General features: G+C 45.3%; 2 protein-coding genes across 4 annotated transcripts in view; both read left to right on the top strand.

Annotated features, from left to right (window-relative positions):
• The window catches only part of RHOA (ras homolog family member A), an 81,188-nt gene extending 65,355 nt beyond the window's left edge, over positions 1–15,833 (top strand). For all 3 annotated transcript variants that reach the window (XM_068252907.1, XM_068252908.1, XM_068252909.1), the window contains exons 2-5: positions 7,648–7,805; positions 7,949–8,069; positions 10,451–10,581; positions 13,982–15,833. In XM_068252907.1, the coding sequence (XP_068109008.1) occupies positions 7,648–7,805; positions 7,949–8,069; positions 10,451–10,581; positions 13,982–14,155 (584 nt within the window). In that variant the 3' untranslated portion in view covers positions 14,156–15,833. The remainder of the gene's footprint in view (positions 1–7,647; positions 7,806–7,948; positions 8,070–10,450; positions 10,582–13,981) is intronic.
• A 7,439-nt stretch (positions 15,834–23,272) lies between these two features.
• GPX1 (glutathione peroxidase 1) lies at positions 23,273–27,068 on the top strand. Its single transcript, XM_068251550.1, has 2 exons — positions 23,273–23,581; positions 26,127–27,068. Exons 1-2 carry the CDS (start codon positions 23,348–23,350, stop codon positions 26,481–26,483), a joined length of 591 nt encoding a protein of 196 aa, XP_068107651.1. The 5' UTR covers positions 23,273–23,347; the 3' UTR covers positions 26,484–27,068.
• The last annotated feature ends 430 nt before the right edge of the window (positions 27,069–27,498 follow it).

The following is a 27,498-nucleotide window of genomic DNA, read 5'->3' as shown; positions in this document are numbered from 1 at the left end:
GAGAGACAGAGAGTGGGCACAGAGAGACAGAGAGTGGGCACAGAGAGACAGAGAGTGGGCACAGAGAGACAGAGAGTGGGCACAGAGAGAGACAGAGAGTGGGCACAGAGAGAGACAGAGAGTGGGCACAGAGAGAGACAGAGAGTGGGCACAGAGAGAGACAGAGAGTGGGCACAGAGAGAGACAGAGAGTGGGCACAGAGAGAGACAGAGGAACAAAGCTTGATTTGAAGGAAATCCTGAATCGAATCGAAATCGCAATTTCGGACAGAAATCGCTCAATTCTAATTTTTCCTAAAATCGTTCAGGCCTAGTTTACAGTATGCTGCAACATCTCTGCTACATAATGGAGAATTCTCTGTGCTCAGTCCCCTTCCTTACCAATTAAGAGTACTGCTTTCAAAGCCCATCCCCAGGCACAGATCCAAATATACCATACAGTTTAGCAGTCACATTGCTCAGATATAGCTCTTTTTAAAGAGAACCCGAGGTGGGATTTTATTATGCTAGTGGGGCACAGAGGCTGGTTGTGCACACTAACACCAGCCTCTGTTGCCCCATGGTGTGCCTCCAAGACCCCCCCTGCGCGCCGCTATACCCCCCACAGTGCTGGCGACACGCAGCGTGTCGCCAGCACAATGTTTACCTAAGCGCTGTCTGTCAGTGCCGCTCCCCCGCCTCCTCCGTATCAGCGCTACCCGCCTGTGTCCCTTCCCTCCTGCGCAGTGTTCTCCCCAGAAATTTTCCCAGCCGGGTGGCATGAATAAGTAGCCGGGTGGCATGAAAAAGTAGCCGGGTGGGGCGAGATGAGAGAATGCAGGATCGACGCTTCTCTACAGCAGAGGAGGAGGGCTGATGACAGCCGGGTGCTCACCAAAACTAGCCGGGTGGAGCACCCGGCTAAAAGAGCCTGGGGAGAACACTGCCGCTGATTGGAGGGAAGTGACGCGGGCGGGTAGCGCCGATACGGAGGAGGCGGGGGAGCGGCGCTGACAGACAGCGCTTAGGTAAACATTGAGCTGGCGACACGCTGCGTGTCACCAGCACTGCGGGAGGTATAGCAACGCGCAGGGGGGTCTTGGAGGCACACCATGGGGCAACAGAGGCTGGTGTTAGTGTGCACAACCAGTATCTGGGCCCCACTAGCATAATTAGTTCCCACCTCGGGTTCTCTTTAATGTGGGAAATTTGGTTACTGCAACTAAATATCCAGTACTGTAATATCAAGAAGCAACAGAATACAGGCAGTCCGTTTACAGGCAGCTGCATCATCCCTACTGTCCAGACTACAAGGGTATGGCACATACTGAATCTGTGTGAAGATAGTAGCCTATACTACTGCCTGTCTGGCAGTGTCTTGTCCCCTGACCAGGTTTGTTTTATTTTCCAATGGATACATATAACATCAAGATTCTCACTCAGACAAAAAAAGCTCATTATGAGTGCCTCTACAGATCAGAAAACATTTGTGTCTCAAATGAGTATTTAAAACGTATTGTTAGTTTCCTTGTTTAACCACTTGACCTGTAGTCTGGTGTAAAATGTATCCTCTGTAAGGAAGCAGGATATTACCCTGTGCTCTATGATAAAAAAACAAAACGTATGTGCTTAAGCAGTGCAGACTGTGACACAAGAGGAAGAGGGCCTGCCCAAAGACGCTTACAATGTGTTATAAACAACTGGCTCAGAGGTGCCGGCAGAGAGAATGTAGCTGCTTTAGGCCTTGACATTGTATTGTGGGATGAGGCTGCCTCTGTCCTGACAGGTCTTATTGTGAATATACGTATTGCAAGTCTGGAGGGCTCTGGAGGTGCTTCAGAGGGCAGGCATGAAATACCTGAGATATCTTCTGGCATGTTATGCTGCTGGTGCGTGTATGCCAGTGTTGCTTTACACTTTCTCCCTCGCCTCCAGTGACAGGTTTGCTTTAATGCTGTGGCTGGAGGTGATACCTGGTCTATTGCTCAGTTGCAAGCAAACCAGCTTACTTTCTTATAAAGGATGTAAACAGATGCATAGATTTTATTGAGCAGTATCATGCCTAAGTCCATAATGTACGTTCTCTTCATAACCACCAATCCAGTCTTCTTCAAATAGACCAAACAAGGAAAGCTTTTTTTCTCATTGGCTGCTGGTTAGTTTTCCATTGTGTGTACAGGAAGAAGGCAAGCTTTCATCTGCAGTAACAAGCATAAATTCTTACAGCATTCAGAATCAGTCAGCCTCAACGCTAACCCATCTCCCCAGAAGCCCGCTGACTCCTTCACTGCTCACTTATGCCTGGTACACATGAAGCAATCAATAAGTTCCAACATGGTCGATCTGCTCCCAATCGAGAATGGGATTGTTTTTCAGATCAGTACTGCACAAGATTGATCCTGTTCTCAACCTGGAGCAGATTGGTCATGCTGAAAATTATCGAATTGACCCATCGATCTGATGGGAAATTGCTTTGTGTGTTACGGGCTTTAGTTATTGTGTTTCATCTCAAGGCCAGAGTACTGAAGTAAACATATAGCCATTGTGAGACCAGGTCATTGCTGTGTTTTTGTGCATTTTACACTCGCTGGCATTGCTGAATCTGGAGCAGTGGAAAATTGACAGAATTGGCTATTAAAATGTTATCTCTGACAGAAAGCTGCATTTAGATTAAGTTTTGTATTCTGTATTGCTGTCAGTGGTTCCCTATGAGTAGGGCTCAGCAGCTCCTCCCAGAGGCCAGCATTGTACTTAAAGAAAATCTGTAACGAAAAAGTTCCCCTGGGGGGTACTCACCTCGGGTGGGGGAAGCCTCCGGATCCTATTGAGGCTTCCCCCGTCCTCCTCAGTCCCACGGTGGCGAGAATCCTCCTGGAGCGGCGGCAATGTAAATATTTACCTCCAGCGCAGGCGCAGTATCTGCTCTTCCCACGGAGATAGGCGGAAGTAGCTGATCTCTGACGGGCCGCTCTACTGCGCAGGCACAAGTCTCCTGCACCTGTGCAGTAGAGCGGACCCGACGGAGATCGGCTATTTCCGCCTATCTCCGTCAGAAGAGCTGCAACAGCGCCCCCGCTGGAGCCAGAAAAGGTAAATATTGCACAGGCCAACAAATTGTCGTCTGTGCGTCCGTGGGCTGCAGCGAGACCACCGTGGGACACAGGACGACGGGGAAAGCCTTGATGGGGTCCAGAGGCTTCCCCCTACTGAGGTGCGTACCCCCCAGGGGAACTTTTTTTTCAGTACATGTTTTCTTTAACAGTAAATAGCAGCTTTAAAAGCCTTGCAGTTAGCTACCCACACACCAGGCTGTGTTCTAAATTAAATGCCCTCCCCACGCTCCTTCCTTCCGTTGCTTTTGTCCCTTTCAAGTTGCAGAATTAGAAGATGGATGGGCAACAATGTCATTACACTCACTAGCATGCAATGTGGTCCTCCTAGTTTGGTGTAGCCACCTGGAGGACCACTTTGCTTGCTACTGAGTAGAACAGCATTGTTGTCCATCCATCTTACAGTTTAGATACGCTTGAAAGACCAAAGTGTCCTGGAAAAGGAGACTTTTTGTCCTGAAACATTGGCTAGTGTCTTCTGTATTAAAGTATCAATTGTGTGTACTAAGTGTCAGTACACCACCGGTCAGCATGGCACTGGGTGAACCGAATGATGGTGTTCCGGGCACAGGGAATTCCCAGCGGCAATGTGGTTTCCCCTCCGAGTCGTAGCAACTGGAGAAGTAAATCTGATTTGTAAATGCACAGGCTGCGGACTATAGAATTGATGTTGTTGCAACGCCCAACTTGGGCTCAACGTGGCCGGCGCTATTTGCCTAGAAGAGGCACTTCTATTGTGGAAGTGCCAGTCTCCTCACATTTCTTGGAGATGAACAAAGGAGGTTTGACCAAGCTACTGTTTTTTGTCCCCTATTCTATTGCCTGATGAAGCGGGCTGTGCCTGCGAAACGCGTTGCATCTCTTGGGGTACTCTGAATAAATTCAATTGTTTGATTTAGACAGTTGTTCGTGTCTGCTTTCCGGAGGTAAGTCCACCACTGCCTCTTTAGCAATTTTAAAGTTTTTATCACTTTTTATCCTGTAGGCGCCTCTGTTCTCTAGCAAAAACAAAGGTTTGTCAATCATGCTGAAAAAGTGATCAAAGCACTCTATTGGCTTAGACCAGTGCTGTCCAACTGGCAGCCCACATTCGGCACACCAGGCCTCCTGCTGCCCATCTGCAGCTGGCTCTCTGTGCCTGTGACGTGTGTTTTCTCTCCCCTCAGTCCTGGTCCCATAAAGCAGAGCGTCAGCGGAGCGATCTTTGTCCACACTGGGCCGACTGGACTTGGTGCTGAGATGATGCAGACTGATACACACTTCATTCGCATCACCCCAATACTACATTACTAGTTGGATCAGCGGGGAGCAGGAGATTTGTAGCCAGAGCTGCTGCACTAAAGACTTGAGTTCAGAGCTTGAGTCCCCTCAGGTGATGCGTCTGTGCTGATCACCGACTATCCCTTCGCAAGGGAGAAGATTGTCTTTGGCCTATGGAGAAGGTGAGACTGGGAGCCCTGGTATGGTACAATAGTGCTAGGATAAATATGAGGACAGTAAGTGTGGGTAATATATACTCACAAAGGTGGGTTGCAATTCTGCAACCCCCGCAAGTGCATGCGGAAAAACAGTTTCCGCTTGGTATCCTGGAACCCTCTGGATCTGGGTGGTTGCTCTCCTCCTCCTATGGTCCTGTCCACTGGCGGACGAAGCCGCCCAATGGTGGGGTAGATACCTCAAAGAGGTGTGGGGTACAGAAGTAAAAGCACATCAGTGGAGGCGCCCAAAAATGTGTATAAGTATAATAATAGTAGTAAAGGAGGTCTCTTGCCTCCAAAGAAGTCTCACATAGGTAGCAAAAAGAGTCTTTATTAAAAGAGAAAACGTTTATACTGTGGACATCGCGTTTCACGGGACTCAGCCCGCTTCCTCCTGTCCCCTCAGGTGAGTTCATTATTTTTTGTTTTCAGGTGCTTAGACTGAAACCAGCAATAATGGGGGGCACAGAAAGACTTGTTTAATTAAATAAGTCTGCCTATTGTATTTTTTTTTTAACAAGAAAACTTTTTTTTTTTGGGGGGGGGGGGGGGGGGGGGGGTTGTTACGCTGCCACATACTTTCAGATTGTGTATGCGGGGTTTAATGCTGCCAGATTATGTGTATTTGGGGGGTAACACTGCCCGTCGTCAGAATGTGTATTTTCGGGTGAAATGCTTTCAGATTGTGTATTTTGAGGGGATCGTCAGAATATGTGTGTTTTTTGGGGGGTAAATGCTGCCTAATTATGCTTGTTTTTTTCTGGTGGGTGAGGGGCTAGCATATCCACTTTTCATATACATCCTTTTGATCTATGCATTTTATCCCAGTATTGGTAGCACGGGAACCCTATTGTAGTCGGCCCTCCACTGTGTAGATTGAAAAAAAAATATTAGGCCCTTCATGCCCAAGAAGTTGGACAGCACTGGCTTAGACCAAGGGTGTTTGGGTTGTACTGTTTGATGCAGATTTTAGAATTAGGTGGCATTTCTTATCTCACCAGGATAACATTAGGATTTCCTTTCCCCAACCCCCCACCTCCATCACCTCCATGTAGCCATATAGTGGAGCCTCTAAAACGTGTAGAGGGCACACAGTGGAGCATGATCTCACATTTCCAGGTGCCACGCTCTTTTCATCAGCATGCTGCATGCTTCCCACCAGCGCCTCTTCTTCGCTCTCTGCAGGACAGAGACTCCACAGGTCACCTGCCTGCTGGAAAGGTGAGATTACGCTCCACTGCTGTGCACTCTGCAATACAAGGGTGGTCACTTCTAGCGCATTCTGCACCCACAAAATGCCTCTCCTTAAGGGGGGAGACTTCGTGACCCGTATAGCTGGCTTTGGGGCCCTGGACAGTTACCCAGTTTGCCCCTATGGAAGTGCCGTCCCTGCTCAGTTGCCTCCTCTGAATTACATTCAGAAGAACTTTGACCACATCCATAATCGGTGTAGGTATGTGACTGCTTTATCACAATTGCAGTGTGTTAGAATGTATTAAGGTACATGTGTCAAGTTGTACAAAGTTGTTTTTTTCTTAAATCCTATACAGACACTCTGCTTTTGCCACCCAAAATAGTCATAAACGCCTCGATTCATCAACACTTAGCAAATTTGTTAACAACAGTTTGGTAAAATACCGAATTTGTTAACTTCATTTCAGGATTCATCAAAGTTATCTACAGCTGTTAGCGAACATTCGGTAACGATTCGCTAAAACGGAATAAAGTGCAATTCATGAAAAAGAAAGTGGGCGTGGTTTAGCGTTACATTTAGGATTAGTTATCTCCTTCACTGCTCTGTCGTTATTCCTGTCAGATCATTGCTGACAGAGAAGATGGAGCCATTTGAAGTGGTTATGTATCAGCTGAGAGTGATTCAAAGGCGCAGAAGGGCAAGAATAAGGTCTGCAACCATATAAATTTGTAAGAGAATAGATTTATTTGCTATAAACACGACATTTGCATTTCTCTTTAATCATCTTGTAAGAGAACACAGGCAGTGTCAGGGTTAACTAATTTGCTAGCTGCACTATAATTTTTTAGAAAAGGCTCCTATCAAATTGTGGGATTGTCCCAAGCCACTTACAGAATCCTGGTCCAGGTGTTAAGCCCTATTCAGAATGTTGCTACGTAGTGCTCAAAGGACTGCCTTTTACCCACAATTCCATGGGAATCTTATGGCCTTGTGTTAAATTACTGCTGTAAAATGGAAATATCGACACGTTACCGAATGTTTACCGAATTGTTATCGAATTCACACCGAATGAGGAAAAACCTTGATGAATACAACTAGAAATCGCTAAACTTCGAATTCGGTAATTTAACAAACTGGAAAAAGTTATCTTAAAGACAATGATGAATCGAGGCCATTGTTTTGGCTGACAGACTGCTTCCCGGAAGTGTGACAGTCCATGAAGGTTTGGCTCAGTGAGGCAGCCAAAGGCTTGCTTGAAGCAGAAGATGAGGGATGGTGGACAGGCATCAAACTGTTCTTTTGGACAATCACAAATGATTTAGGCTGTAAAAAGTTTGATGTATGTTTATACCCTATTTATTTTCCAGTTTCCTGGAGGTGTGATGAGCTTTGTAGAGCTGTGTATGGCCAGGCAGACATACCATAGTGCCCTCTGTTGGAGATATCTGCTCTGTATTCGGTTCCAAAGAGTTCCCTCCAGATGTGGTGATACTTTGTATAGCTGTGCATTGTCAGGCAGACGTAGTGCCCTCTGCAGGCGATATCTGCTCTGTATGCTGTTCCGGAGAATCTCCTGGAGGTGTGATGTTTTGTAGTGCTGTGTATGGCCAGGCAGAGTGCAAGAAACATACTTTTCAATATAGGAGCTGGCTACACAATTACTGAACAAGATGCACAACTGCTGACCATAGATTAAGCCTGGAAAAGCCTATATTTGAACATTTTCTAAAAACTTGGGGCTCCTATTTCTTAATTTTCCGAAAGCTAAATAATTTTTTTTTTTTTTCTGCCTCTAACTGGTGCTTACAGAAGATTTTCTAGCAACAGTAGTTTCACCATGAACAGATGTGATTTCTGGTCTGATGATTGATCTTCTTCTTCTGCAGACATGGCAGCCATACGTAAGAAGCTGGTCATTGTGGGAGATGGAGCCTGCGGGAAGACCTGTCTATTGATAGTGTTTAGCAAAGACCAGTTCCCGGAGGTCTACGTTCCGACAGTGTTTGAGAACTATGTGGCCGACATTGAAGTGGATACGAAACAGGTTGGTATTTTTCTGGGTTAGCCTGTGTGATTTTAGCATGGGGTTGGGAAACGGCTCACTGGCAGCTTAAGGTTGTGTTTAATGTATTGTTGTGAAGGAACGTTTTCTTAGTGAATAATCCCTGCATGTTCTCTGGTGCACAGGTGGAGCTGGCCCTCTGGGATACAGCTGGGCAGGAAGACTATGACAGACTGAGACCTCTGTCCTATCCAGACACAGATGTTATATTAATGTGCTTCTCCATCGACAGCCCTGACAGTTTAGGTAAGTGCTGAGGATTGTGGGTAATTTGCTGTTAGACATTGTTGACGGGACTGATTATTTGATTTAACCTGGCGGTATGATTATTTCTGGATTTTAGGGTCTAAAAGCGATGCAACTTTTTCACAAGCTTTTAGACCCTAAAAGCAGGAAAAAATCATAACTCCTTGATCTGCAGCAGCCCCTGCACTTACTCCCCTCCCTGGGATCCAGCACTGCAATTCTCCCTGCATCCTCCGGGTGGCGCTGTACCCCTATAGTGTGTGTGTGAAATCATTGTTATGAGGACAAATGGCATTCTCACCCAAGGGATCCAGAGCCTCAGAGGACCAGAATAAAATTGGCTGCCAGTGTCTGGATCCCAGGCACTGTCTCTGCATACCTCCCCGGTGGCTACCCCAAGTCAGACTTGGGGTTACCGCTTTTGGCTTCTTTTTTCCACCCTGAGCCTGACTGATTACTGCCAAGGAGGTTAAACAAATGTAAGCTTAAAACACGTATAAAGCATGAAGCCCAGTGGGGATTAGGACACGTTCCCTCAGATGACATTGTAGTGCCGTCATGCAGCTGCTGGGGTGAGTGGGCTGGAGAATCCTATTGGCTGGGGATCTGCCAAGTCAATCCATCTGGCTGATCGCTGGCCAAATCAACGGGGACGCTGCTGTACACATCTAGCTAGTGTTTGGGGCTTAATATTGCCTCGCTCGTCCTCTGTACTCCTAGGTATGTATAACTTACAGAAAAATGCAAGCCCTATAGGTGGCTGAATAGTGTACTGGGTAAAGACCCTGCATGTGGCATAGAAGACCAGGCTGGAGCCAGTATTTGTTCAGAAAGGAGTCCTTGGGCAGGATGCCCTTACTGGCTGCAGCTCTCAAGCCAAAGGTAGAAAAGTATTATACGTGCTAACATTTGCTTTTATTTGGATTTTATTATTTCTGGGTTACATTTCCCCTGGTGTCAGGTCTGTGAACCGGCAGCCAAATCTAAAGCCCCACGGTGTAGCAATACCTCTAAGTACAGCCTTATCATAGTCTGTCAGCTCTACTGTCCAAGTGGTAGAGTATGGTGGCAGTGGTCACTTGTGCTGAGGCGTAGACTAACTCCCAGAGAAAAAATAACATTCAGCTTGCCGAGTAGATCAGTGGTGTTCAAGTCTTATTAATATAAAAACGTTCCAGCAAAATGTCCCCCTACCCTACGTAAATATACATAGTGCAGCCCTGTGACTCCTTTATATCACTACATAAACTATTGCCACCATAACGCTGCCCTAAAAAGTTCCCTCATAAACAAGTATTGTCTCCCAAAAAAGCTATTTAATACCTGCATTCCCCCCATTGAGTCTCGCACTACTGCATATGCACTGATACAGGGGCGTGCCTCCTTGATGGTGCTCTTGTAGCGGGGAGCCTTCTGTGCATGCGCGATTACAAGTCTTAACTGCGCATGTGTTGAACACTCCTGGCCACAACAGCGCAATCAAAGAGGCGCATTGCAGTGGAGTTTCAGACTTCACCGGCACTAACAGCAGATCAACGAAGGAGGCCGAGAGGACCGCAAAGGACCTACAACCTATGGGGGACTGGAAGAAGCCCCAGGTAAGTAAAAGCAAACCGTTTCATTCTGCCTCAGATAACCTTTACTATCAAAGCCGAAATGTTTTTATCCTCCCTCTAAATAAATGTATCCTAAAGTCGCTCAATAATAAAGTGCCACCATAATATTCCACCCAAAAAACATACTGAAGTTACTGACTCCTCAGGTCTGTGATTAAAGCGGAATATAACCATGCATATCAACTTTGCTCTAAAACATTATTTACAGCATATTATATGCAACCAGCATTTTTTTTACTAGACCAGCATTGAATGGGTTAAACACAGAGGTTTAAAGTTCCGTGGAGAGATATGCAGAAGTTCAGATAGATACATTAAACTAAATAGAATGTAACAAGTGATAAATGTTACACACTCTTTGGCTGTCCTCCAGCTCCTTCTCAGTCAGAGAGAGTGAGTCACATTCCACACTTAGATACATTTATGTAAACAAAATGCATCTATTTCAGCTTCGGATGCGTCTGCAGTTCTCTCCAGGAACTTTAAAGCTCTGTGTAACCCTTCCAATGCTGGTCTAGTAAAAAAAAAATGCTGGTTGCATATAATATACTGTAAATAATGTTTTAGAGCAAAGTTGAAATGCAGGATTATATTCCGCTTTAAGGAAAATTGACTCCTGTAGATCACCTTGACAGCTTTGGATTAGATAACTGGTAATCGGGGAGTAAACGGCGCCCAGACATGGAAAGATCTTCATCAGGCTTGTTATTGCTCATCACAGATGTGGCTTACAGATTGCTCTGACAATATCTTTTGTGTCCTCAGAAAATATCCCAGAGAAATGGACCCCAGAGGTTAAACATTTCTGCCCTAATGTGCCCATCATCCTGGTAGGGAACAAAAAGGATCTGCGCAATGATGAGCACACTCGGCGGGAGCTGACAAAGATGAAGCAGGTTAGTAAATGTCCCCTGAGTGTGCTGGGCTGAGTGGACGGGGGTGGACTAATGGGTCAGTCACCTCACATAGATGATGCACCTGTTGGGTGACATCACCAGGAGCATACCACATTGCATATGGAAATAGTAATGAAGTACCTCTAGTACTGCCAAATCTACGCTTCTCTTCCTTATTACAATAAAGAGTTCTGTTTTAAATCATCCACTTCGGAACTGCAGTATTGGAAATCTACATCGAGGTTGTGGACGTTCTTTTCATAAATTGCCGTTTCATAGCTGTGTTCCTGAAATGTAACCACTAAACCACCAGAGATTGGCTTCACCTTATATACCAGAGCAGATTTTACATTTTAGCCAATGCCCTATTTAATCAGCATTCATTTTTTTGTTTTGTTATTCCTTTGGGTGGTATTTTTTAACAACACAATTGTTGCCTCTTTGGTATGATATAAAACGTAACTTTTAATAAATAAAGATATAAAATACACCCAGAGCTGGCTGTCTTAATTACAAACTCATAATTTATGAACTAGGGGTCTATAATAAGCAACACTGGAAAGATTACTTCCCCCCCCCCCCCCCTTACAGTTCATATCGTCAATAATAAATTACACAAAACCCCCACCAAAATAACCCAACATGTTTCACTTCCTAGCAGAAGCTTTTTCAAGGGAACAAAGTGCAAAAGTGCATTGGTGCTAAGGTGCAATATTATTAAAACAAAGAAAATAACATGAGTCAAACAGCGTGTCCGCTGGCTGCTGTCATGAGCGGACACGCTGTTTGACTCATGTTATTTTCTTTGTTTTAATAATATTGCACCTTAGCACCAATGCACTTTTGCACTTTGTTCCCTTGAAAAAGCTTCTGCTAGGAAGTGAAACATGTTGGGTTATTTTGGTGGGGGTTTTGTGTAATTTATTATTGACGATATAATCTGTAAGGGGGGGGGGGAGTAATCTTTCCAGTGTTGCTCATTATAGACCCCTAGTTCATAAGTTATGAGTTTGTAATTAAGACAGCCAGCTCTGGGTGTATTTTATATTTTTATTTATTAAAAGTTACGTTTTTTATATCCTACCAAAGAGGCAACAATTGTGTTGTTAGTTTAAGTAATCAGGTGTTTGTGAATACCGGGTGGTATTTTTTGCCAAGAATTATTCTATTTTATGTTTGTTTTTTGCAAGCGCGCATGCTGTGCTCATTAGTAGCAGAAGACTAATATTTACACTTTGGATGATGATCCAGAGAACGTAAATATACTGTCTGGAAAAACAAGTGGTTAAATGTTACTGTTAAATCTGTACTTGGGTCCTGTTCTCCCCCATCCTTTTTTAGTCTAGCAGCATGTTTATAAAAGCCATGTAGCCATTGTCTGCCAGAGGGTTATCTGCAATACCTATGCTCTGCCACAAGAGGTCAGCATTTGGTTGCTGCCAGTAAAACTAGTATCTTCCCATTTACCTCTGTTGTGCAGATTGGTGTGCAGCAATGTGCGAATCTCCATTGTCAGGCTACCTTTTTTTTATATTGAAAAGCTTTATTCAGAAGCATAACAGTATAAACATACATAATACAATATCCAAATAAAATATTTGGGTATAGAGGTCCAAATAATGAAATTACAAATAGTACTAGAACAGGAGATGCAGAAAAAACCGAGAGGCCCAGTGTTCTCCCCAGAAACTTTTTCCAGCTGGGGCATGAAGGGTGGCATGAAAAAGTAGTCGGGTGGGGCGAGATGAGAGAATGCAGGGCTGTTGCTTCTCTGCACAACTCTGCTTACAACAGAGGAGGAGGTGAGTCGATGACAGCCGGGTGGAGCACCCGGCTAAAAGAGCCTGGGGAGAACACTGTGGCCATATAGGGAATATCTAGCTAGAACAGAGCATCACCAGAAGAGTGCATAGGCGCAACAGACAGTAATATACAATAAAATCAGATAATATACAGAACAGAAACCTGAAAAAGGCAAGTCAGGCTACCTTTTTGGCTAAGATCACCCCCTTCACACTATTTGGTGCCACCAACAGCCTTCCCTGAGGTCCCCCACAGGGCCATGCGCCCCTAACTTTGTAGGGTGCAGTCTGACATTGGGGGGTAATCGCTCAATCAGGCTGATAACCATAAGTTATTAGCCAGTTTGAGCGACTATCATTCTTATGCTGTGTATTTCAGGCTATTAAATTGTATCAGCTTGAACCCACAGCAGAGCTGTGTGATTGAGGATCTGTATAGCAGTAAAGATTTCAGCTACAGCAAAGGACACCATTTCTGCTAAAATCATATCTAATACTAGGTGCACACTGTGAGATTTTCTAGCAGATTTAGGGCTGGTTCAGACGGACGCTTGCAGAGCGCTTAACGCAAGCGTCTGGAACGTCGCGGTAAACGCTCCCATTCAAGTGAATGGGATCGTTTACACCAAGCTTTTGCGCGCGTTTACACGATCGCGGTGTTCGGGTCCCGATTTTTGCTATAAAGTATAAATGTATAAAGCTTGAGAAATCTCATGGGGAATTGAAAGGAACCTCCCTTATTAGACTTATTGGGAGGTTAAGTGTAAAAAAAAAAGTCAAGAGTGTTCAGTGCACAAAAATGTAAATCACACTAGTCTACTTTAGGGGACCCAGCAGGAAACCTCACAGGGAAAGTCGACTATTGTGATTGGATGGACAGCACCCTCTCAAACTGCTTCCAGTAGATTGTAGAAAACTACACCTACACTATTAGGCCAATCACAACGCTTCATGCTATAGCGGGTGCTGTGATTGGAGAACTGTTCCCTATGAGGTTTTCTGCTGGGTCCCCTAAAGTAGACTAGTGCCTGTAAGTCTGGTTGAGGTAAGCTTTTACCATTGGAAAACCTTTAAATTTATAAATGAATATTGTAAAAAAGTATTGTGTCCAGCTTCTTGCTGTTCACTCTGTTACAATGTTGCAGTGTCTGCCTTGTCATTGATACATTTCCCAAACTTGCAGAAAATAAGTTTCTCAGCGCTCTTTCACATCTAGAACCTGTGCAGGAGCCGTTCTCCTGCACGCGTTATATGCCTGCGGCGTGTCATCGGGATATAGCGGTGCGACGCAATCAGCGGCGGTAGTAATTAATTCACCTGTCGGGGAAAACGCTGGCTCCCGATGATTAAAAGCTCTCGGGTGCGTCGAACCGCAACACTTCAAAAAGCAGCGTCGGATGTGAAAGATAAAATGAGTCTAAGGACTTTCATTTTACCTTGGTTAATTAATGCAAAGTTTCGACTTTGCGTCAAACCGCAGAAAAAGAGCCCTCAGAGTTTACAACCGAATACCCTCTCTCTTGTATATTTTGTATGAGTTGTGCAGCCAGCCATTACTGGATGTGTTTCTTACCCTTCTGCTCCCTCCTCTCTGCCAGGAGCCAGTGAAGCCGGAGGAAGGGCGTGACATGGCCAACCGGATCTCTGCTTATGGCTACATGGAGTGTTCGGCAAAGACCAAGGATGGCGTACGGGAGGTGTTTGAGCTGGCAACACGGGCAGCCCTGCAAGCCAGACGTGGCAAAAAGAAAACCACGTGCCTTCTTATCTAACGCAAAACCCAGCATAACGCGCACAACACACGACCCACCCCGATCCCCCCGTGAGACGGGCCACCAGCCTGTGTTGGGAGAGCCGATCGGCATCTGAACCGGCACAGGAAGACCCTGAAGTGATGTTTATTAATCTTTAGAGTGTTCTTACTGGCCTATCTTTTTTTCCATGTATTCTGTAATGAGTTCAGAGATTTTATAAAGAAAATGTCATCTTGCTACCAGTATTTAAAAGTCAACATGTTTTTTTTTTCTTTGATATATAAATCTATTATTTGTAACGTCACTGTTAGCAGCAGACTTTCATACACAGCAGACTAACTCAAACATTCCAGTGTAAAGCAATCTGTACCCAGGGAGGGCCGCAGGCTCCACAAGCAGGCTCTAGTTATTTATACACTATTATTATTGTTGTGCTACTCATACTGTGCTGCTTCTCTGCATTATGCATGGAGTGTACTATGGAGCACAGCGGGGGAGACCCGGCAGCAGTGTGCTAGGATCATAGTTATGTCTTACCACAACTAGCATCTGCCATCGCCCCGTATTGGAAAGTCCATTATAATACCGCCTCCCATCAGATGATGGAACAGGCCCCTCCTCTTCCTTGCAGTTATGCAGAATGGCTATTTAGCACTACAGAAATGGTGGCAGTTTGAGCTTCTCGCCCCTTCATTCTGGCAATGCTGTTTCAGTGACTCACAGCAGTGAAAAGATACATTTGCAGAACTTCCTGCTTTTCCATTTTTTCCCCTCCGTTTTATTTGCTGCGGTATAAACAGCCTGTGCATAGAAAAGGTCTTGGAACAAATCGACTTCATCCACGCACACTGTTGGGATGCACTGTGTTTGATATATGGGGTTAAGGGTTAAAGTGTGCTTGCAGCGAGAGGTGTGATGTCATCACTTCATTAGCATATTGGGCCTGTCACTAGGAAAGTGTAAAGTGTGCAGATTATACACAGTTACTGTGGCTGCTCTGGAGGAATGAGAAACTCCTGCCAAAACTTTTTTGTTGTTGTTGCTTTTTCTTAGCTATAGATTGGGGAACGGTTATAACCTCTGATTTGTTTTTGCTGTGTGTCCCCTTTGAATTTTTTTTTCACTTCCTGTCAGTGACTCACAGTAAAGTCTTGGTGTCACAATGAGAGGAAGTGAACACAGCTCTCTGCAGTATGGGATCAGGCAGCAATAAAAGCCAATTTTTTTTTTCCTTGCACTCTGCAGACCAGGATGGTGTTGTAGTGTTGCTGTAATGGAGGATGATGCGACTTCTGCTGCCTAGTTTAGTATGTCAGGTAGGTGGGGAAGGGGGGGGGGGGGGGGGGCCTGAAAGGACAATATTGCTCCATTTGTCAGACTGTACCTGCCAGGCTCCCGAGGGGGTGTCTCCAGACTGCTGGGCGGCCCTGCTCTATGCTTGGTTCTCATCTTTGTCCTCAGCCCTCCTCCATCTTTCTTCCTCTGGAGTAGCCATGCTGAGGTTTGTGGGTGGAATTGGATACAGAAAGTGGAGTGTGTTGGTATAGAGCCCCCTATTCCAGCCTGACATAAAGGGATCTTGATAACTCGTCTCCCTCTGCAGGTGTAGCCGTCATGTTTGTATGATTGGAAGATCTAACTGTTACTGTAATCTCTGGGTAAGATTTTTTTTAAATAAAATGTTTTGACAATAAAATGATGTGAGTTATGAGTCTTCTGACCATCCTCTCTCTTTGACCAGAGAAAATGTAATATATGAATTCTGGGGGTAAGAGTACCTCACACCCTTTATACTAGCCACCAAACAGCAGGACAGGTGAACTGCAGAAAGTCTATTTGATTTCCTCACTTCTAGATGGACTTTTTTTCCCCCCGCAAAATGGAATTTTAAAGCCCCATCTACACCATACAATTTTTTTGTGGAATTCGATTAATCGATTTGATTCAATCCGACATGTCCAATCAGGATTTGATCGGTAGTGTGATCGATTTGCCATTGTTTTGCAATGACATTCGACCACACAATCTAATCGAATCCCGATCAGACATGTCAGATTGAATCGAATCGCACAAAAAATTGTATGGTGTAGATGGGGCTTTACATCTCATTATCTAGAAGTTAACAATGTAGGATCTGGAGACCTGGGGGAGGAGCAACTGATGGCCAGACCGGCTGGTGCTCCTGGTATTCGGGTCGGTTAGTATTCCTCACTCCAGACCCCCCCAGCAGGACATCCCCCTAGTGGGGAAAAAAGGGGAGGGGGGAAGTCTGATCGCCCTACCATTAACACGATCTGTGCTGCGGGCTGGAGAGCCCACGCAGCACAGATCTTTGAGAAACAGCCCGGTCCTTAAGTGGTTTAAAATGGATTCTGTAAGTAAGCTCTTATACCCCATGGAAGTGATGAGATTGGCTAATCAAAATTTGATGTGTGTACCAGGCTTCAGACTATTGTGGGGATAGAGTTGGCCTATCTGGGACTCTAAGGGTGTAGGAATGTCACTGGGGGTTACTGTTGAGGGTAAAATTGGCCATTCAAAATTGGATGTGGGTGTCTGGCTTTAGGCTACGGTCACATTGCGACAATGCAGTGAGTTGCATCAGACAATATAATCCCGCTGCTAACTCTTTTGTAATGGTATGTACACATCAGTGTAGTGGAATCTGCATAATGTGATACATGCTGTACGGTACAGTTGCTGTGAAGCATACTGTTCATTCGCTATGCTTCACTGTATGCCTCGCAATACAAACATACTGTGCAATGCCAATTCCCCAGCAGCAGTGTGAACCTAGCCTGGTACACACATCCAATGTTACCATTTCCATATGGTGTGAGACCGCATTTAGTAATGCAGAAAACAGCTGATTTCAATGACCAGTTAGTCAAGCAGCAATTCACTACATCTGTTACCGTATGGAAAAGTTAAATTACCGACTAGTGCAGTAAATTACCAATTTGTACGGTGAAAAACCTCACTTATTGTCAATTCACAAAGTTTACCGCATTTGGTAAAACAAGAAAAATGTTTAAAGTGTACCAGTGATGACATGTGAGATAGACGTGTATATACAGGGGCAAGTATACAGACACATATGCTGTTTTTCTTTTTTCCCTGCCTGAAAGAGTTTATAATTAGCTATGGTACTGACAGTTTTTCTACCTTTAATGCTGGGTACACACTATGAGATTTTCTGGTCGATTTACTGTCAGATCGATTATTTCCAACATGTTCGATTTGCTTTTCGATCGTTTTCCGAGCATTTTCCGATCGATTTCCTATTAAAGTGCACGGAAATCGATCGGAAAATGCTCGGAAACCGCTCGAAAAGCAAATCGAACATGTTGGAAATAATCGATCTGACAGTAAATCGACCAGAAATTCTCAGTGTGTACCCAGCACTGATGACAAATTACAGCTTTAAAACACTTTCCTGAGCAGATACCTGGGCTTTTTACTGTGAGAGATCAAGATAGAAGGGTCAATAATTCATGTATTTTTACTCTGCTCAATTGTAGTGTCTCAAGAGTCCCAGAGACTATAAAACATTAAATCTGCTTTGTAAATGTTTGTACTTAAAATAAACCTTGAGATATCTAAGAGTCATTTATAGGAGTAGAAGGAAAGATCCAATTGTTTATGTGATTAGTTTATCTTCATCTCTGGTTCACTTTAAGGCCTCGTTCACTACTGGTAGTGCAGATGGCCGTGCGATCGCATGCCATCTGCGTCACTACCCGCAGCGCTGCGGATCCCATTCATTACAGTGATGGGTCAGCTCTTGCGACCAGAATGCATGCAGCAGTACGCAAGCACACCATAGCGCATCGTGTCTAAGCCCTTCTGCCATTCCTGCGTGTCGCACATCATACGCGCTTGCAAATGCGCACGGAAGCGTGTATGATGTGAACAAACCTGAACACCAGCCAGCAGCTATCGATAACTGGCAATCAGGCATAAGAACACTTTATATTATATTGCACTTTTCCCCTGGTGATCAAGCGCCAGAGCTGCAGCCAATTAAGGCGTGCTCCACGGACGACTAGGATCATTGTGGAGCTTTGCCCTAAGACCTCCTTACTGGTTTAAGTACTGGCGTGAGCTGTGATTCAAACCCTTGTCTCAGGGATCAAAGACAACAGCTGGGCCAGTTCACTATCCATATGTGTGGTAACCTTGACAGACATGAGCCACCCGGTTCTACTCCTCACTCTATTGGATCCAACATACTGCCGGGTGGGTCTTGCATAAACTTGGAATTATTTGCAACTTATTGACCTAGCTAAACAGGTGAATAAACATACATATATCCAGGCACATCGCCTCTAGTTAGGACATTAAATAAATTATTAGGGAAAGGGAGGTGCTGAAGGGGGTGTGGCTAGAAAACAGCAAAAATCTATTAACCCTTCGCACACTCACATGCAAATGTTCACACAATTGCATTCACAGATTCACTCATCCAGGCACAACTGTTATCCCTACAGCTAAATTAAAAGCCAGGGTTTTAGTTCACAGAAGAATGCATTCTTATGCTTAATCACCTATACTGCGCAGAAGTACCCAGGTAAACATAGGTGTCCTAACTCTGGCCCTGTAACATGCATAGTGCAGACATGCAAACACATTCATTGCATCAAACCTATCAATGGATTAGGAGCACACATCCTAACTTCCTCTCCTGGGAAAGACAGTGCATCTAGGGTCCAATTCGGTGCACTCCCCCTTCCCCTGTATGTTTGTCAGCATGCAGACAGCTTATGCTGGTGTATGCGCATTGTGCACATGGACACATAACATTAGCTCCCTTGTGCGATTGGTAAGATGCACTGTCTTTCCCAGGAGAGGAAGTTAGGATGTGTGCTCCTAATCCATTGATAGGTTTGATGCAATGAATGTGTTTGCATGTCTGCACTATGCATGTTACAGGGCCAGAGTTAGGACACCTATGTTTACCTGGGTACTTCTGCGCAGTATAGGTGATTAAGCATAAGAATGCATTCTTCTGTGAACTAAAACCCTGGCTTTTAATTTAGCTGTAGGGATAACAGTTGTGCCTGGATGAGTGAATCTGTGAATGCAATTGTGTGAACATTTGCATGTGAGTGTGCGAAGGGTTAATAGATTTTTGCTGTTTTCTAGCCACACCCCCTTCAGCACCTCCCTTTCCCTAATAATTTATTTAATGTCTTAACTAGAGGCGATGTGCCTGGATATATGTATGTTTATTCTTATCATTGACCCCTGTGGCTAGGGTCCAATTCGGTGCACTCCCCCTTCCCCTGTATGTTTGTCAGCATGCAGACAGCTTATGCTGGTGTATGCGCATTGTGCACATGGACACATAACATTAGCTCCCTTGTGCGATTGGTAAGATGCACCCAGGAGATTTCCCAGGAGAGGAAGTTAGGATGTGTGCTCCTAATCCATTGATAGGTTTGATGCAATGAATGTGTTTGCATGTCTGCACTATGCATGTTACAGGGCCAGAGTTAGGACACCTATGTTTACCTGGGGACTTCTGCGCAGTATAGGTGATTAAGCATAAGAATGCATTCTTCTGTGAACTAAAACCCTGGCTTTTAATTTAGCTGTAGGGATAACAGTTGTGCCTGGATGAGTGAATCTGTGAATGCAATTGTGTGAACATTTGCATGTGAGTGTGCGAAGGGTTAATAGATTTTAGCTAAACAGGTGTGGAAAATTGTAATCCCCACTGGTCCATGATGTGCTATTTTTTTTTAAGATTGGATGCAAAGTTGCAGGAGTAGGCCAGTTTAAGGGCTGGTGCACACCACAAGTGCTTTTTAAATGCTAGAGATTTTAAAAGCTCCTACTAATACAATGCTATGGGGGATTTTTACAAAATCACATTGCTCCAGTGTGCACACACATAAGATAACGTTCGCAGGAGCGTTTAAAATCACAAAGTGCTCAGAAAAGCTTTTCTGGTATGCACCAGCCCTAAATCAGGAGGAAATGTGTTAATAGCTCAGTTCCCAGAGGCATACATTTTGCGCACAAGCTGTAGAAATGATCTCGCATTTCTGTTGGTCACTCACCTGTCATGAAATCTGCCACCTCACAAAAGCTGATCTGCAAGCATCACACTGCTAGTTTTAGACTGCATATCATCCTGATTTTGTCTTTTTGCACACAGAATCGCAAACTCTTTATCTCATGCTTTCAGAGATAGGAGCAGCCTGGAGAGCTGTGGGCCCAATCAGAATTTGGGTTTTTAAAGGGAAGGTTCAGGGAGGGGTTAAAAAAAATAAAAATACATATTCACTTACCTGGGGCTTCCTCCAGCCCGTGGCAGGCAGGAGGTGCCCTCGCCGCTGCTCCAGAGGCTCCCGGTCGTCTCCGGTGGCTGACCTGGCCAGGCCCGGCTGCCAGGTCGGGCTCTTCTGCGCTCCAATCTGCGCCTCACGGGGGCGCGCTGACGTCATCGGACGTCCTCCGGGCTGTACTGTGCAGGCGCAGTAGTTCTGCGCCTGCGCAGTACAGCCCGGAGGATGTCCGATGACGTCAGCACGCCCAAGTGGGGCGCAGAAGAACCCGTCGGAGCGTAGAAGAGCCGGGTCGGACACCGGAGACCACCGGAAGCCTGCGGAGCGGCGGCCAGGGCACCTCCTGCCTGCCACGGGCTGGAGGAAGCCCCAGGTAAGTGGATATGTATTTTTAATTTTTTTTAACCCCTCCCTGAACCTTCCCTTTAAGGCTAGATATTGATAACCTGACAAGTATCAGAAACCTTTCAAGAGAACCCGAGGTGTGTTTAAAGAATGTTATCTGCATACAGAGGCTGGATCTGCCTATACAGCCCAGCCTCTGTTGCTATTACAAACCCCACTAAGGTCCCCCTGCACTCTGCAATCCCTCATAAATCACAGCCATGCTGTGAGGCTGTGTTTACATCTGTAGTGTCAGTCTCAGCTGCTCCCCCGCTTCCTGCATAGCTCCAGTCCCTGCCCCCGTCCCTTCCCTCCAATCAGCAGGGAGGGAAGGGATGCAGGCGGGGACTGGAGTTCTGCAGGAGGCGGGGAGAGCAGCAGACTGACACTAGAGATAAACACAGCCAGCTCTGACAAGCTGTTTGTCAGCAGCGTGGCTGTGATTTATGAGGGATTGCAGAGTGCAGGGGGACCTTAGGGGGGTTTGGGATAGCAACAGAGGCTGGGCTGTATAGGCAGATCCAGCCTCTGTATGCAGATATTGTTCAAACCCACCTCGGGTTCTCTTTCAGAATCGGATCAGTTCTGTGCAAAAACTCCACTTTAGACCACAGTAAGGCCTGGTTCACACTGCAAGAGCTTTTTTAGCGCTAGCGATTTAAAAAGCTCTTACTAATGATATGGGTGGTTTCTATAAAATCACATTGTTCAAGGGAGAACACAGCATTACATTAACAAGAGCTTGTCAAATATCAAGCGCTTAGAAAAAGCTCTTGCACTGTGAACCAGCCCTAATTCGGGCATTAAAAAATGCTCAGAATGCAAATGGCATCTGTTTTAGGCCTCTTCTCCATAAACTGTTTACAGGCAGTGAAATGCCTCTCAAACTCTCTCACAACTGCTTGCTGCTGTCTGGCAATTGCTTGCTGAGCACACAGCTCAACAGTTCGTGGAAAAAGAGGCCTTAGGCTTCCTTTCCACAAACTGTCGATAGGCAGTGAAATGCCTCTCAAACTCTCTCAACTGCTCACTGCTGCCTGGTAACTGCTTATTGCTGCTTGATAACTGCTTACTTCTTCCTGGTAACTGCTTGTTGCTGCATAATAACTGCTTACCAGGGGCGTAACAATGGACCCTGCAAGGGATGCAGCCGCAGGGGGGCCCCGGAAGCTGCAGGGGGCCCTGTGAGGAGAGACTGACCACTAAGGGCACAGAGAGAAAAAACGTTCTGCTCACTGCATAGTTGTTCTAATGACTACATCTGCTCACCACTGATAAGGACTAATACAAGGTTTTGCAGACAAAGATTTGTAGACAGTCCTTATTCAGGGTGGAGGGGGGGCCTCATCCAAAGTTTTTCAGGGGGGGGGGGGGGGGGCGCGGGCAGTGATTTCTAGTTACGCCCCTGCTGCTTACTTCTGCCTGGTAACTGCTTGCTGAGCACACAGCTCAACAGTTCGTGCAAAGGAGGCCTTACTTGCTATGTTACTTCATGAATATATAAAGATCTGAAAAGCAAAATGCAAAGTAATGCCTTCAAAGCTGAGGAAGATTTTCAAAGATTACTAACTGCTTCCTACTTGTTTCCATTGACATATATGAAATGTGAGCAGAGAGAGATTACTGTGAAAGTCAAGATCAGGGAAAAAGCATACTAGTTTCAGATAACTTCTAATTCATGCTGGCCAGACATGCAAAAGTCATGTGACTGGAAAAGATGTGCAGGAATGTATGGCATGTGTCTTACTGCAACATTGCTTGTACAATCTTCACAGAAAGCTGTACCTGGCCGACTCGCCTATAGACAGGATTATATTTGTCAATACTTTTATTAAACAGTTTTCAAATAAAGAGCATGAGATTACACTCACCATGAGCAAGGCCGAATTTATACTTTTAGCACCCCTAGGCCAACTTTCTTGTTGATCCCTTTGCATGTGCAGCAGTGTCCCCCATTCCATGTATAATGTTCATAAACAGCAGCCCCTTTCCTTCATGCACAGCTCTTTTGAGCAACAGCACCCCTCTTCCATGTGTTGTTCCGTTTGCAGCCTCCTACTTCATATATAGCAAACCCTATTCCATGTCCAGCCACCTCCTTGGGTAACAACAACAAATACAAACTGGGCTGGCCTATAAAGAAGAGCCTTCCCTATCTTAGTAATGAATCCACCACATACTGAGCCGGGACAAGGTCCTCCAGCGCCCAAGGCTGAGGCATCAAAGTGCACCCCATCCCTCCCACTCCAGCCGTACATATTAGAACTTGTGCAGCACAAGTTCTAATATGCACATCTATAGTGATGCAGGGGGCGCATGTTATTAGCTGCTTCTCTCTAGCAGCGGTGAATAATATGCAGCTGTGCGTGGGTGGAGGTCGGGTAGGCGTGGCCCACAAATAGAGGACCCGGCGTAAGATGGGCGTGGCCCGCTAGTGGGAGGGTACGTATGGTCAGTGCGGGATGGGCGTGGTTTGCAGGGGGCACAACTTGTTACTTTGTATAAAGCGGGTTCGGCGGCTCCTCGTGGCGCAATGACTAGTCGGGTGATGATGTCGGCTTCACGCACAGTGTACGAGTTCTCGGGCCGCCTCCTGTCAGGCGAGGTGCTGGGGCTGGACCGGTTCCGGGGAAAGGTTCTGCTCATTGAGAACGTGGCCTCGCTCTGAGGTACGACCGTGAGGGATTACCGGCAACTGAACCAGCTGCAGAGCGACTACCCCGGGCTGCAAGTGCTCGGCTTCCCCTGCAACCAGTTCGGGCACCAGGTGAGGCGCTGCTGTCTGTCATGTGTCTATACCTGGCGTGTAATACGTCACTTCCGGTCTGTGGTCCTGTCACATTGTAAGCTGTGTGGAGGTTGCCCAGATTCACCAGAGAGCTTCCTTCAAGCGGATCTGAACTCATGTATCGGCATAATAACCTTAAAAAAAAAAAAGTTACAGCTCATACAAATCCTGCAATAAATATGCAGTGCTTCTACTTCCTGCTTTCATGAAAGCAGGAATATTGTTCACATCTTGTGTTTACCAAGTCAACTGACACACCTGAGGGACCAAATTAAAATTTCTGATTAGGCACAGTTGAGGGGGAGATTAGACAGGCTAAACTCTCTAAATACAAGTAGGGTGCATTTCTATATGTCTTCCTTCTGTCCTGTGTAAGAGTTCAGGTCCAGTTTATGTTTATATCAGCTATTCAGCTATTGTAATACAATACATCAAACACTTACTATTGTTATAATGTATCACATGTGGAGACTTGTATAGGTTGGTACAGCAAGCAAAGTCTAGTTAAAGGTTTAAAGGTCTGTCATAGACTAAGGCCAGTTTTTGTGGAAGCCAGTTAACTTGCATGTTTTGAGGATGTAGGAGGAATCTTGTGCAATCATGGGTAGAACATGCACACTCCAGACAGATGGTGTCCTGGCCCTTATTCAAACCAGGTACCCAGTATGGCAATGGTGCAGGTGTTGAGATTTCTGTGCCTCCTTATTGCCTGTACTATGCTGGTGGTTACCTGATATGTGTGGTTGAGATTATTTTAGTTTCAAATAGATGGTTGAGATTATTTTAGGTGACCCAGAGTTGTAAGTTCTATCAGAAGGAAAGCAGCATTTTTCACATTATTGCCAGACTAGAATGTAACATATAAATGGACATATGAACATATAATAAAAAAAAAACTAAAACTCCTGTAAATGAAGCAATATGTTTAAAACACACTTAGGTTGCAGCTTCATAGTTTAATGTACCTGTTAATGGAGTCTGCAGGCTGATAATTGTGCTAGCATGATGTCTCCGATCATGTGACTTGAGATCAAAGAGCTTCTGACAAGCTTACAGAAGAGGGCTCTGCTGATGCAGACTGGGCTAATCTGACTACAGTTAAAGTGGAAGCAGAAACTCTTGTATAGTGGTGATAGGGAAGAATATCTGCAGGCTCTGTTTTATTTCTGGTCATTACTTGTCATGCAACAAGTGCACTTTATGTAGTGAACTCCACAATCTGATGGTTTGTAGAATGGCCTCCCTGTAGGATGGTGGAGTTGGGGAATTCCCCCCCCCCCCCCCCCCTTCATGAATAGCCTCAGTGGCGGTTGTTACTGTGACCTGGGAGGAACTTTTACAAGTCCTGAGTGGTTCTGTTGCCCAGCTGTACAGCCATGCCCCATGCACACACCTTCCCAAATGTCAGGACACTATCTTATGATCTACATCGTGGTACTGTTCCCACTAGCGCAATGGCTTCATTTCACAGACCTGTTCAGTTGAAGTGCATGTTTGTTAATGCATGACCACTTACAAAGATTTTAACCTGACAAGTACTGTAAAGTGTAAGTCCAAGGTGATGGGACCGGCGTATACATGATATTTGGTGGGTGGTGAGGCATGTATACATTATAGTTGCCCAGCCAAGTTTTCACTGTACACACGATTATCGTCCACCTCTGACTACTTTGACCGTGTGTGTGTAGCCTTTAGACAATTTTGGTTCCACCCCTGCAGCCACTAGCTTTGTAGTGCCTGATGTGCAAACATTGCTCACATACTGTCTCTCCCTATGGCGCTCCCATATTCCCGCTGATGCTGGCAAAAAATGGGTACGTCTATTGTTTCATATTTTGGTCATAACTTGGTGCTATAATTACTAATAGATTTTAGCTTCAATTCTGTTTTAATCTGTCGATTAAAAAATACTATATGTAGTATGCCTAGCTTAATGTCTGGTACATATAGCCAATTTGACAAAAATTGGTGAATTTTTTATTACTTCCATATTAGAATTCTGTTTATAGTATTCAAAATCTGTTGGTGCTCCTACTACATAGAGGTGGTAAAATTGGCCAGTTGCCACTGGATGCGTTTACCAGAGCTGAAAATAAAGTTTTATACATACCTAGGGCTTCCTGCATCCCCATCCGCTTGTATCGCTCCGTCCTCTGCTGCCCACAGCTTCGGGAACTGGGTCACGTCAGTTGGAGCCAGTCTGCGCGGGAGAAGTGCGCCCTCTACGTATCTCTCCAGCGGCTGCTGGAGAGATACACAAACGGCGCACTAACCCCTAGGTTAGACTGGCTCCAACTGACTGAAGTGATGGGACCCGGTACCAAAGCTGCTGAGGACGGTGGCGTGGGAGTGACCGAGCGGATGAGGCTGCAGGAAGCCCTAGTTATGTATAAAACTTTTTTACCTCAGTCACTTTAAGTAAAGAGAACAAATGGTGATTAGAGTAACATGATGGCCATCAGCTGAAGCACCCAGTATTCCCTCAGCCTTCCTGACATCTCTGATGGGTTTATTTTTCTTGTAGGAGAATGGCAAGAACGAGGAGATCCTGAACACTCTGAAGTTCGTGCGTCCTGGTGATGGTTTTGAGCCGAAGTTCCCTCTGTTTGAGAAGTGTGATGTTAATGGTGAGAAAGAGCACCCACTTTTCACCTTCCTGAAGGAGGCTCAGCCCTTTCCCAGCGATGACACAACTTCCTTGATGAATGACCCCAAGAGCATCATCTGGTCACCTGTGCGCAGGAATGACATCGCATGGAACTTTGAGAAGTTCCTGGTTGGTGCAGATGGCGTCCCCTACAAGAGGTACAGCAGGCGTTACGAGACCATAAACCTTCGTGGTGACATAGAGAAGCTGCTGAAGGAAGCAAAAACCAAATAGAGGGAACCTGAAGAACCGGACAGTGCACAGCTCTGAGACCTGACTGCAACATCCAACTATGGGGAGGTCCTGTAACCAGCCCACTCTGTTTAATACTGAGCACCTCCTGGCTCTCCAGACAAGGTGGGAGTAGAAGATCTAGCATGCCCATGGTGGAAGGAGATCTAGCATGCCCAGCCAGTCAATGCTGAGATCCAAGGTTCTGCAGTCTCTGGAAGGCCATAATGTAGTGCAGGCTGATGACATATTATTTAAATATTGTCCTACAATCATGTCACTTGTTCCATATGCTGAATATCTTGCCTTCCCTTATTGTTGGGTTTGTAGAGTTGTGTACTGAGCTGGATCTTGCACTGTAAGAACATTGTAGAATCCCCGTTTGTTGATGGAAGATTAGGCTGCTGCCCCTCAGAGTTCTGCTCCTCGCAGGTGTTCTTTTCAGATATTTACTTATGAAACTCCGCCTTGAAACATGAAGAGGTGGAGCTGATGTTCCTGTAATTGTCTGGGGGGGATCCTGTGAAGGACAGGATAATGGGGAGTGGGGTCACATTGCACTCAATAAATGGAGATTTTTTTTTTCAACTTCTGTTGTGTCCTTTTTATTTTTATTTTTTTCCAAAACGTTTTTATTGGATTTTCAACAGATATTTTTCCCCAGAGGGAAAGTGGAACTGTATAAACATATTCACATTTGTTATAAGGTTTTTGAGAGAACAGTAGCTCCAAAAATCCCTTTCCCTTCCCTCCCTAGCCCTCCCTCCACCCTTCGAAATCCCTCCCAAAGATGCACTGTGTCACACTATCTAATCTAGTCTAATACTTGAATGGCTTAGTTCTTTAGTGTTCTAGCGAGCTTAATTCCGAGCCTTGAGTTGGCCTAATGTGCCTCCAAGGTCTTCCAGGCAGTACCAAGAGGTATAGATAAAGTCTCTCATTAGAGCGGCAGTCTGCTGAGGGTTGAACTGATGCAGGATAAAGTTCCTCCAAACTTTGAAAAAAGCTTTGGTTTTCA

This window comes from Hyperolius riggenbachi, chromosome 9 (assembly GCF_040937935.1).
Source record: "Hyperolius riggenbachi isolate aHypRig1 chromosome 9, aHypRig1.pri, whole genome shotgun sequence".
Taxonomy (NCBI): Eukaryota; Metazoa; Chordata; class Amphibia; order Anura; family Hyperoliidae; genus Hyperolius; species Hyperolius riggenbachi.
The sequence above is the reverse complement of the archived record's forward strand: the minus strand, read 5'-3'. Positions and strand labels throughout refer to the sequence as shown.